Here is a 12,904-nt window from a genome sequence, read left to right as displayed (position 1 = left end):
TAATGGGTTATAAGAAAAATTATAAGAATAAGTTGACCATGTGCCATGTGCAACTTACCTAGGTTGGAATGTGGTCTTTCTTTGGAATTTTTATGACAAAATAACACAGGAAACCTTAAAAACTCTCTAGTCTGTTTCTTTAAAACTGTCCTCGGCAAAACTTTAATTTAACTAAAAAAAAATCAGACCTAGATAAGGTATTTCCTTTGTAAATCCGCTCAAAGCGAAACCAGCTGAAGTCTTCAACTCTCAGCTGAAAAATGACCTATTAACCCAAACCTGTCGAAATGGATCCCCTTCAGATTTTACCATGTTTAAGTCATCTGTCAACCTTGGAATCTTACTAAAAATATAGACAATTCCTGCATGAAATAAGTAGCACTGTAAGTATGTACCAGCCACAATAAAACTTAAAGAGATCTTGAGAAGAAAATCAATATTTGGGTTTGACAGTTACTTTATTTACTATTTTATTGAAATGAAGATTCACTACACTTTTCCTACAATAAATTATGTGAAAAGAAAGAGCAGCAAATTCTGCTCAACTGACTATTGCAGACATCACATATAATAAAGTCTAATTCTAATTTTCAGATCGACATTGGCCAAGGCAACCGAAAGAAATCAGACACCTGCACAACCTCACAATGCAAGATCAAGGTACCAACAATATCAACCTAGTCAAGATTATGCTTTAATATGAACTTGATTTCTAATAAGTAGTTACTGCTATAAAACAAAATATATATCTGTCCATTAATGTCTACATTCTGTTCTGATATATTTATACATATAGTTGCCATTTAAATACATTTGCAATAAATTGGTTATTTCCTAAACTGATCAAAATTTTATAATTATTGAAACCTATACAATTATGGTTGATTTTTCTATGGAGATTACCCTTTCTTATAAGCCCAAACCCTGTTTGCTTTCGACTTTTATAACTACTAATCTAAGACTTTGATAAAGGAAAAAAGCTTTATTAAATTATAATAAAATATTTCAAATTTGAATACAATGAGTTAAAGTGTTATGCTCACAAAAAAAAACTGTAACAATCGACCACTATTTTGTAAGACATGTAGGGGACACTGCTGTACAGTCGAGAATTATGTACAGTGAAATTTCTGATCATTTTCATATCCTATTAAATTTTAGTTTAAAATTATTGAATAAAGACTTACCTAAACATTATGTTATCAAAAAGTTAAACTATAAAAAACTTAGCTTGTTTATTAAAGAGGAAAATTAGTTGGATGTTTTGCAATTTACAGATGTGGACGATTGTGCTAATCTTTTTGTGAATAAAATTAAGAAGAACATTGACTTTGCGACAGAACAAAAATATATATTAGGAGTAAAGAAAGAAGATTAAAACCATGAATAATACAGGGACTTTCGACTTCTATTAGGCAACGCGATAAACTAAAGAAAATAAGTACAATTCAAAATACAGAGGAAGCATTGAAAGCGTTAGAGCCATTGATTATTAATCAAAGATCATTCACAGTAAAAATAACGTTAAAATAAAAATATTACAAAACGATACAATAAAAATATAAAATAAAAATAAAAATGTACTGTTCAATCCTAGTATTTAAAGATGCAGAAGTGTTAACAGTAAACCAGATTAATATTAAGTCTATAGTTCTAATACTTTTTCTTATAGTTAATAAATCTAACTGACTCTCAACACGGCAGGTAAACATGGCAGTAGTCCCAAATGCAATACTTACAAAATGTCAAAGAAGCCTTTTAAATTCAGTGCCAACATTTTTTAATATATTACCAAATGAACTAAAAATTGCTCCTTATAAAAAAATAAAAAATAAATTAAACAATTGGTTTATTGTTAATAATATTGTTTTTAATATATAAACATATTTATTGATAGTTCTATTGTATTATAATTATCAAAGTGACATTTTGTGAAAAAATTATAAAAAGTATAAAGATTCTTAAAATTTGTTATATTGTAAAAAATAGATATATTTAAAGTAATTAGATACCCTTATACACATACAGAGCTATGCTCCACTGTGTAGATATAATATATATTTGGTTTGAGATGTATTACTTTTATGAATGAATAAAGTAAGTATACAGTCAGGTAAGAATATAGGTCTTGGAGAGCCAAAATCTCGACTTTTTGCACGGTTTTTCCGACATATCCCTGTCTCAGTTGTTTAGTATTCTCGGTATCATTTTAAAACTGTATTTTTTTATTGCGGTTTATCCAATTAATAATCAGTGGCGGCTCGTGACTTTAGGAAGAGGTGAAGCGCAAAACCCAAAATATACCATAAGCAGCAAAAACAAAATTTTAAAACACATAATAAAAAATTAATATTAGAGAGACACTTACCCACGCTTATTGTTACATCCGAGGCAGTATTTATTTACTTTTTAAAGATAAGGTCTATTCTTCGGTCATTTAAAAGTTCCTTTTCAATAGAAATCTTTGCTAAGTTAGTAAGCCTATTTTCTGTCATTGAATTCCGTAGGTATGTTTTAATTTTTTTTTAAGCAAGAAAAACTACGTTCAACTGAAACACTTGTAGAAGGAATGGTCACAATTACACGAATTAATTTTGCAGCTTCTTTAAAAATGTCACTATTTTCGTGTAACTGTTCCAACAGTTTATCTAACTGAATATTGCGGTTATTTTCGTCATTATAGATGAAGTTTAATTCATTTTTTAGCCGTGGCAAATCAGTAAATATATTAGGGAATGAGTCTTTTAAATTATTTAATGATTCAATGGGAAAATCCCTAGAATACTCTTCAAACTTAGTTGTATCTATTAACGTAACAAAAGCAATTTTTTCCAAATCTTGAAACCTCGTATCAATTTGTCCTAGTATCTAAAAGTTCATAATATAGAACTTTGTACTTTTGAAAAAGTTCTTTGGTCGTCAAAGTTTTTCGTCCATGACGATAATTCGATGGCACTGACACTCTCAAACTCACGAAATCAAATAATGTTTGGAAACTGTTTTCATTTCTCTTTTCTTTAATAAGTTGCTAGGTGTTCTGAATTTGTGACATGTAAAGGCTAATATTTAGTGAACGTTTCTGTAACGTGTCAAAAAGAATATTAGTAATTTCGAAAATGTCACTAAAAATGCTGATGAAAAGACCAAACTCAAAATCATGGAGGTGGTTCAAGAAACCAACGCTTTGAGTCATTGAAGTTTGATCCGAAGTTTTGTCGTCTCTAATTTCAGCAAATACTTGTTTTAAACCATCCCATTCATTATGAATAACATTTACAATCTTAGAGTTAGATGTCCATCGCGTTATTGCTGACGTAGGTATTCTTCTTTTAATGATCTGATCAGCTACATAAGTTCTTTTTGAAGAATCATGAAAAAATGACGGAAAACTATTCACATTTGCAAAAAAAATACGACATTGTGGTATAGTACTGCAACTCTGTTGGAGTACTAAATTAAAACGGTGGACTGCACAGTGTACAAAAACGGTTTGTGGAGCTTTAACTTTTATTTTTGATTGCAGACCATTTACATGTCCAGACATAACAATAGCACCGTCAAAACACTGCCCCACTAATTTCGAACGATAATCATATTTTTCTATTCTTTTGGTAACTAAGTTAAAAAGAGCATCAGCTGTTCGGTCCGAACTTACATCGAAGAATCCTAAAAATCTTTCGACCACTTTCCCTGCACTATTAACAAATCTAATTATTATGCTGCATTGGGACTTTTGAAGAATGTCCGTTGAATCGTCCACTTGAATAGAAAAAAAATTACATTCTTTTATTTTCTTTTATAAATGCATCTGTCTATGTCTATTAGTTCATTTTGAATAGTTTTTGAATTGGCAGAGAAAATAGATGATACCTTTTTATAATGCTCTTGAATATCTATGTTACTAATCGATATCTACGAGTGCAAAAGTTCTTTAAAATTACCACGATTGTCCGAAGAATAAGTTTCATCATGCCCCCAAAATGCTAGCTGTTGCTTGGCTAAATACACAGTAGCACGAATGGGTAACTGCATAAACCTTCTATTTAATAGTACTTTATCGTTAAATTGTTTTATACATAACCTGGAATTTTCCTTTAGAGCGTCTTCAATAGTTGTAAGGTTTTTTTTTAAATTCACAAAGGACAAGGCAGATTGAATGTGCTCCGAAGATGCTTCATGTCTACTACAACCTCTTGTCACATTTCCAAAATTATTAAATCCCTCTTTATTCCATACACTCGATTTCACACCAATAATCAGACAGGGCAGACAAAATAGTTTTTTTAAATAAACACTACCGCACAACCACTTATAGTCAGAGTACCACTGATTTCTAAACCTACGAACGAAGGTTCTATCTTTTGATTTTCCCTGCTTTTCTATATCGAGAAAAGGCTTAGGTCCCTGAGGTATGTTTAGCGCGCTCGGGTTTCTGAATACTTTTACAAATATATTTTTTATAGGATTACACTAATTTTGATAAATCAGATAAAATAAAGAATTAATTTGTTATAAAATATAAAACAAACTAAATTGTAAACGTAAAGATGTCGATTTTAAAACTATTAAATTTTTTAAAATTTGTGGTGAAGCGGCGCTTCATCCGCGTCCCCTGAGGAGCTGCTACTGTTAATAATTCGCTTATTTTCAAACTGCGTTCAGGATCTAGAAACAGTAGGTGTAGAGATTAATTTTATTTAGAACGATCAAATACAAATTATTGTTTAAATAGGCCAATAAGAATAATTTGTCAATCTAATAATGCACTTGATATTGATTTTTCTCCTCTTTAAATACATTTAAAAGATAAGTCACTATCTTAATCTGAGAAATTTATATTATTATAATATTTCAGATTTATTTTTGAAATATTATGTTTATATTAATTTATTAGTTATTTAACTTTTTAATTAGTTAAGAAAACAATTATTGTAAATGGTAAATCCGTTAAGAAACTATTCTATTCTATAATTATTGTTTCAATTTATAGGTTTTAAGTACTGATGTTTTATAATTGCAATCTAAGGGTTAAGTGGAAAAACAGCTCACTATCGCTGTACTATATGGATCAGCCAAACTTCGCCCTTAGTTAATATTTAGTATATTAATAAAAGTGACTTTATTATTGTTATTATTAAAAGTCCAAGTTTCCCATTTACTCATCAATTATTCCGTAGCAACCTAGAAAAAATTAAAATCATACCAACTTACCAAAAAAATATCTTTCAATTCCCGAGCAGCTTTTTCAGGTATAGGCACCACCTGCAACTGCATATGCGACGTCTTATAATTCCTCTCGGAAAACACCGGCACTTGACCTTTTCTCGCGTAAAAATTCCTTAAAGCTTCCTTAAACTCGCCCATTTCTTTCCTTATATCTTCGGTACAAGCCAAGCTGCTTTGAAAATGTTCCATCGGGCAAATTAGGAAATGTTCTTCGACAATACCACCTGAAAGCATATTTGACGTTTAACTAGAAAATGTGACAAATCGGGTTAAAAAGTACCTTTGGCTAGGGTAAGGTAGCAACAATTACCCACGGTTATCACCAAGTGTTTCTCCACAGTTGGACTGGCCAAACAAAACCAGCATTTGCTCTGATCGAATTCCACTTTTTGTTTTTTGAATTTTTGCTTCTTGTTGTGGTCGTCCATAGAGGCGTTCATATCATAAAAATATTGATTAGGTTGACTCGATTTACGTTTAGCACCATCCTTAAATACTTAATAACAACAAATTAATGCAAAAACAAATTTAGAAAAGTGATTTTCTTACACTTGGCCTCCAATTCCCTCAGATCAAAGGGACAAGGAGTCTCGTCAGTGGTTTTCTGAATTAGCTCGGCAATTTTCATTTTATCCAAAGGGGTAACATTTAAAGCGTATATCCATTTGTCTTTATTGGGGTTGCCCACCCTTGCCAAACCTAAAACAGCAATTTGACCAAATTATATTAACAAGTCTAAAATTATTTTACCTATAAATCTAGTTACAGTTTCCAAAGTGCTATCGTTGTCATTAGAAGGGCATCTAAACGGAGGTCTCTCATAATAAACACCTTCAAGACCACTAATAATGTATCGGGGTCTCAGTTTCATGCATAAAAAACTCAGCAGATTAGTTGGCATATTGATGGTAAGGTTCACCTTGAATCAAAATTAAAATGCAACTTTTCTTATGAGATTTATTGGTAATAACACATACCTTGTTCTCATGAATAACTCCATCAGGCCACTGGGATGTTAGTAGGACATCCACACCCCTAAATGAGGGGTTTCCTCTTAGAGAGATGTCACAAAGGTCTGAAATGTCTTTTTCATTATATGTCCATGGTTCGGACTTTGCTGTGTTGGCTATGCCACTAACGTAAGCAATTTTAAGGCCTTTGCTGTCACTGTAAATTCCTCTTTTTCCTTAAAACCATTATTATTAACTGGTTTTCGTTACACTTCATAAAACTCTTACCCAAATAATATATATTATGACAGATTTCAAACTGTGATTCATCTTCAGGATACTCTTTTAACTGATCCTCTTTGTTTGGACCCAAAATATATGTGGGTATTGGAGCTAAAAATCAAAGAGCTGTTTTGGATCAGATATTGAAATGGATTTTTTGTTACCTTTTTTTTCTCCAAGCTTATAAGGAATAAACTCCTTATTATTTATTCCAAAAAAGTTGCTCACACATAGGAGTTGATCAAAGGGTCCAGATTTTTCATGTATGGTTTTAACTCTTTTGAAAAGTGTATCGAATTTTCCTTCGACATCTCCACAAAATAATCTAAAGAGAGAAATGAGGAAAAGTTATTTTAAGAAAAAGATATAGGAATAATGTTTTTGTATGTTCTTTCAGTGATATGTAATTGATGTATAAGCAACTATTTAATGAATGAATGAATCTCTATTTGCAAAAAAAACAACTACAATACAATCTATGTTTAACCATTGTCAAACTAATGGGAGGCAAACAACTTAGTTTGTTAATAAGATAGTTATCAACAGTTATATCACATAACACCAGCAACAAAAGCTAAGTAATAAATTGATTACAAAATATTATGACCTAACCGATAACTTATATATTTTTTAAAATACTAAGAAGTAATAATTCAATTACAAAAGATTTTGCTTAGTAATATAGGAATAAAATATTGTAACTATTTATAAGTTATGTATTTTTTAATATTTGTTCTTGTATAAAACGCCAAAGTACTAACACATAAATAAATAGTACAAAATAGGAATAAATACAAATTAGTAGTGGCTCCACTAGGCTAGGCCTTAGTTTGCAGGCCATTTACCCCAGTTGAACCCCAAGAACTCCTGTATGTTATATGGACTTATGTGAGGCAAGATTTTTTTTATTGTGAATTTCAATTTTTTATATAATATCACATCTTGATTTTTGTTTCTTATATCATGAACATGAATTGATTAGTAAGTAGATATATTAGCAACATTGCTTTTTACATATTGGAATGCTTGTTGTATGTATGTTGCAGGGAAGGTTAATATTTTTAAATTTTTAAAGTGTGGTCGACATGAGTCTGTGTGTTTTGAGTTTGTTAGGATTCTTATAGCTTTTTTTTATTGTATAAATATGGAATGCCAGTGCTAAATTTACCAGAACGAAGTCTAATTTAATTTCAGTAAATTGGAGACTTAAGATATGATATACAAACCCTGAGTACTGCTTATCCAATAAATCTACTGAGTCTTTTAATGATCCAGTTGATTTTTAAATTATAATCTAATAATTTATTCCAATGACACACCTCCCACTAAGGAAATTCATTCTTATAAACTCCTTTTTCTTTACCAACCTTTTGGTTGTGCTCTCTATGCTGATACTGCTATTAGCAAGAAGGAAAAAAGTTATAAAGCTCACATAGTGAGTCTAAGAATAAGAGTAATAATGAAATTTCCCCTTGTCGTTCTGTTTCACTATGATAGATCATTCAATTCTATATGTCTTCTGCTTCTTATAGACCTCTATACTCTTTCAATATTAAGGCCTTTGACCTAATATCTTTCAATTCAAGCTCCAGATAGAATGGGCAATACCAGCCTTGATCTTACATAATTTTATTACCATTTCTTTAAATGCCTTTATATAATATTTTGATAATTTCTGTTATATGTAGTATACATGTGAGTTCCAATTTAGGTTACTTTATTGTAAATCCATGTAGTTTCAACATTCAAGATCCTATGCTCTCTTTGACTGTCAGTGTCCTTTTAAAATTATTGATCCCTATCAGCCAAAACAATGTAAAATGTTCCAAGCATTTATAATTTATTCAATGTAATTTTTAAGATTGACAAATAATAAAGTTGATAAAAATAATTGTAATTATAAATGTCACATGCTGAGGAATCCATATTAAAAATAACTACAGCATAAGGGAAGAATGAAAATATTTTTTTTAAACTATAAAGAGATAAATTAACTAAGCCTACTGAATTTTCAAATGTGTTTCCAGTTTTTGTTATCTTGCACAATGGGGTATCTGTGAACAATTTGTTTTCCTAAATGGAATAAAAACCTTAATTTGATCCTAAATTAAATGGAGGAGCAAGGTAAATTAAAAGGAGGCGGAAGTACCCAATCAATAAAGAAGCACCATATTTGTTAGTTACCATCTGCCAGAGAGTGACAACAACTTTTGCACCGTTTTTTGGTAAATAAAATTATCCTTAAAGGATCTGAATTTTAGAAACTTATTTTGTATACTTTCTATATGGTAAATATAGACATCATATTTTGGGGTCCATATCAGGCTTTAGACAACTTTTGAGAGAACGTTTGAATTATACAGGCAAATAATTACCTAAATATTTGAAAATATAACACACTTTCTGAAAATATAATCTAGAAGCAGAAGGACATATTAAATCTTATGCATATCAAGGTTTTATGTCGAGTGGTTGTACCCCGATCTTTTATATGTTCTACTTTCAGGAAGGTGCAATTGTTTATTTTGTAATTAAAATTAAAAATATGAAATGAAATATATCTTTATTAAGTAGGTACATCTAATATACATAAAAACAAAACTATACTAAATAAGTAACTTAACTAGGTAACAACAAAAAAAAATAAATAAAAAATAATAATAAGCACAATCTCACCCTCTTGAAAGAAAAACAAACAAATAAATGAATTTCCACCAACCACATTAGTTTATTGCCCTAATTCGCCAATTTCCAAATTAATTTATATTATTCAAACTAATTTATATTATTCATATAATTCTTTAGAACAGTTTTAAACCGATCAAGAGATTGTGATTCCTTTATTTCTCGAGGAAGACTATTATATTTTTGAAAAGCCTTAAAAAACAAAGAATTCATGGTACTTCTAAAATTTGCTATTGGAATAAAAATATCATCACTATTTCTTGTAGGGTAATCATGGACATTTCTATTAAAAGTAATGAACTGTTTGAAATAAGGTGGCGCTAAATTATTTACAATCCTATATATAAACATCATAGAAAGAAAGCAAAACCTTCTCTCAACAGAAAACCAATTTAGAGTGTTGAGCATAAAGGATATTGGTGTAAGGCGGTGTGCATTTAATATCACCCTCATGCCCCGATTCTGAAGTTTCTGAAGTCTGTTAGTCTGGTTTATATTAAATAAATACTGCACTGAGGCACAAAAGTCAAAATGTGGTTGAATAATATATTATAAACCATTAATTTAGATTGATAAGATAGACTTGTTGATATTCTACTAAAAAAGAACATTTTTTTGCAATTTTCTTTTCAATGTAATCACAATGAGTTTTAAAGTTAAGCAAATTATCAAGTTGCAGACCCAAATATTTCATACATGTTACAAATTCAATTTGTTCATTGTTAATTAATAATTGAGGACTAATATCCACAATTTTCCGATATTTATACTTATATGTAAATATTATTGCTTTAGTTTTCGCCACATTTAACTTTAACTTATTAATATTTAAATATAATGATATCTGTGACAATACCCCATTCATTTTATCTACTGCTCTGTTAAGACTTGTATCACTACATGCCAAAAATGTGTCATCAGCAAAAAGGTTTATAAATTCACGATTTACAAAAAGCCCAACATCATTCATATACAATATAAATAGAAGAGGTCCCAAAACACTTCCTTGAGGTACTCCCATATTGTTATTTAGTTCAGTAAGACTTATTTCCATTAAACCTTACTCTCTGTTTTCGATTACTTAGATAGTCAACAAACCAGTTATAAACAATACCAGCAAAGCCATAGATCTTTAATTTTTGTAATAATATGCCCCTATCAATAGTTTCAAAAGCTTAAGTCCAAGAACACCCCAACCACATATTTATTATTATCAAGATCAGTTTTTATTTTAGATAAGGTCAATTGAAGGGCTGATTCGCATGAATGCCCACGACGAAAACCTGATTGATTAGTCATCAAAATTTCATTACTTGTAATATGTTCCAAGATTTGATCATATACTGCCATTTCTATAACTTTTTCAATAGGAGGTAAAGTATTTATTGGTCTAAATTCACTGCCTTTGGAATTGGAATAATTGTGCTAGATTTTAGTTTTTCAGGGATTTCACCAGAGCTAAGAGATGTATTCAATAAATTCAATATAACATGACCAATAGTTTCAAATAAAGATTTTAAAATTTTTGCATTTAGTATTTCATGTATTGAACATTTATTGTCAAGTTTATTAATTATTTTTTGAGCATCAGATAAAGTCAATAACTTAAATTTAGACATTTCGAAATTTAAATTGGCATCAATATTATTCCATTTCTGTTGGCTTGGTATACTTTCATTAATTTGTTCATTACTAGCAACAGAATAAAAATTAAACATTTTTGCAATTTCCGAGCTATCTGTAAAGACTCTCTGTTCACCCTCACCATTAAAGAAAATTGAAATAATTAATTACACTCTTCAATGTCCTCCACATTTCTTTGGGATTACCCTTAAACATGTCTATCTTCTCAAAATATTAATGTTCTTTCTTCAATCTCAAAAGATTAACAACATTATTCCTATGAGCTCTGAACTCCTGCCATTTATTTGGTCTTTCAATATCATTTGAATTTATATAAATTTTATATGCCTTGTCACGAATTTTAATTTTATCAAACCAAGGCAAATTAGATTTGTATTTGCAATTCTTGATAGGAGCAATGTCATTAATCACCTTATAACAATTTTCCAATAATTCGTTAAAAATAACTTCAACATTGACAGAGTTCAAATTCCAATTACATTCAAACAATTTTAACCCTATAATGCTAAGATTTTTCTCACTTATATTTCTATACTTTTTGACCTGTTCATGTACATATAATTTATTGCAGAGGTTAACACTAATAACAGAATGGTCAGTAATTTTTGGAGTATCATGCACCTCCACCAATAAGTTATTTTGATTTGTGAGCACATAATCAACCAAGGTAGCACTAACATCCGTTATTCTAGTTGGTACAGTGATTAATTGACTCACTCCATAGGATGTAAACAAATTTTTCAACTTAATACTATAAAAGCTGTTATTAAGAAAATTAACATTGAAATCACCCACTAAAACACATTTATTATTTTTAGAAAGTACAGAATCACATATATCTTCAAATCCCTCAATGAACTGTGAATCTGAGCTTGATGGAGCATGATATATGCAGCCAATAAACCAGACAAGAGATCCTACATTCACCTTAACAAATTTACACCAAAAGTTATCCTTTAGCTCAATTTTTTTAATGTTTGAAAATGTATAGTCAGTAAATCAAAACACCACCTGTATGTCTGCTGTTTGAGTCACACCTAACACATGTATACTTTTCAATATACAATTCGCTATCATCAAAGTCTGTTTTTTTGATTTTCTTTTTTTCCACAATAGTTGGTTTATTGTTGACAAATTTAATTATTTTGTTAGTTTGACCAGCTTCGATAAGCTTTTGTAACTCTGCCTTGATACTTTTATAGTAGTCTCTTTGCATAATTGTTTGGTCACTATTTATCCGAACACCCGGAATGTTTATATGATTCCTATTTTTTAGCACACTTTTTGCATCTTCCTCTGACTCCAAAATAACTTTAATTGGACGAATCCTATCTGCCGCAAATTTACCAAGTCGAAAATTTCTCACACCATCCTTGTTAAAATTAAAATTCTTCAATATGCTTATTTCTAGTAAACAAATTTTTTTTTATATTTAAAAATAAACTATTCTGGTCACAGAAAATAGCTAGTTTGTCAAGATGGTAAACTAAATGTCCCGGTTATAGGCCCAACTCACTTTTAACATCAGTTCAAAGAAATGTTGGTTAAGAGAAGAATTATGATCTTCGTCACTAAGCACAGCATTTTAAGCAAATGTCAAATTGGCTTTCAGGAGGGTTCAAGCACTAATGATACAATATTTGTCTCTCTGGAAACCTCTATTTAAGCTTCAATATTGGTGGTGCAGCCACAGTGAGATTCTCTGATTTCTTCAAAGCATTTGATTGCATAAATCCCAGAATTGGTAAGTTCTTTTGCTTTTGCAGAGGTGTAGCTCTGGAATGGTTCGAATCATTCTTGTCTAGCAGAAGGCATTATCAGTGGATGACTTATTTGCTGTAAGCTCAATACATCATAGAGTTCATGCTTGACCCTATTTTATTTCTTCTCTATATTATTGACCTTACATCTCTTGATTTAGGAGGTCGTTTCAAAATTCTATGGACACAAATAGATCATAAGTCATTAATGGAAATTGTAGCAGAGGATTTAGGTAGGGTTAAGCAATGGTGTGTTAAGCAATTTTAATCTACTGTATCTAAAGATTGATAAATCTAAATTATTGGCATTTAAGTTTGTTTGCAATGAATAAAGACTGGAAATAAACAACTGTAAGT

The 12,904-nt window shown here is 30.2% G+C and overlaps 1 protein-coding gene and 1 long non-coding RNA gene across 5 annotated transcripts in view; one reads left to right on the top strand and one right to left on the bottom strand.

The window, feature by feature from the left end:
• LOC126735932 (CWF19-like protein 1) overlaps positions 1 to 12,904 on the bottom strand; it is a 53,863-nt gene that overhangs the window by 40,135 nt on the left and 824 nt on the right. For 3 of the 4 annotated variants that reach the window (XR_007660552.1, XM_050440057.1, XM_050440058.1), the window contains exons 2-8: positions 6,623 to 6,783; positions 6,465 to 6,569; positions 6,204 to 6,412; positions 5,977 to 6,145; positions 5,776 to 5,925; positions 5,507 to 5,722; positions 5,212 to 5,450 (exon numbers count right to left, since the gene is read on the bottom strand). Coding sequence is in view for 3 of the 4 variants with exons in the window: in XM_050440057.1 (XP_050296014.1) it covers positions 5,212 to 5,450; positions 5,507 to 5,722; positions 5,776 to 5,925; positions 5,977 to 6,145; positions 6,204 to 6,412; positions 6,465 to 6,569; positions 6,623 to 6,783 (1,249 nt within the window). In the remaining variant the exon portion in view is untranslated. Of the gene's footprint in view, positions 1 to 4,489; positions 4,666 to 5,211; positions 5,451 to 5,506; positions 5,723 to 5,775; positions 5,926 to 5,976; positions 6,146 to 6,203; positions 6,413 to 6,464; positions 6,570 to 6,622; positions 6,784 to 12,904 lie in introns of those variants that run through there. The other variant, XM_050440059.1, reaches the window with a different exon arrangement.
• On the top strand, positions 9,859 to 11,773 carry LOC126735935 (uncharacterized). Its single transcript, XR_007660554.1, has 3 exons — positions 9,859 to 10,154; positions 10,379 to 10,516; positions 11,606 to 11,773. It is a non-coding gene; the product is annotated as an uncharacterized LOC126735935 (long non-coding RNA).

The sequence above is a fragment of the Anthonomus grandis genome, chromosome 5 (genome assembly GCF_022605725.1).
Source record: "Anthonomus grandis grandis chromosome 5, icAntGran1.3, whole genome shotgun sequence".
Taxonomy (NCBI): Eukaryota; Metazoa; Arthropoda; class Insecta; order Coleoptera; family Curculionidae; genus Anthonomus; species Anthonomus grandis.
This window is presented reverse-complemented; position numbering and strand designations above follow the sequence as displayed.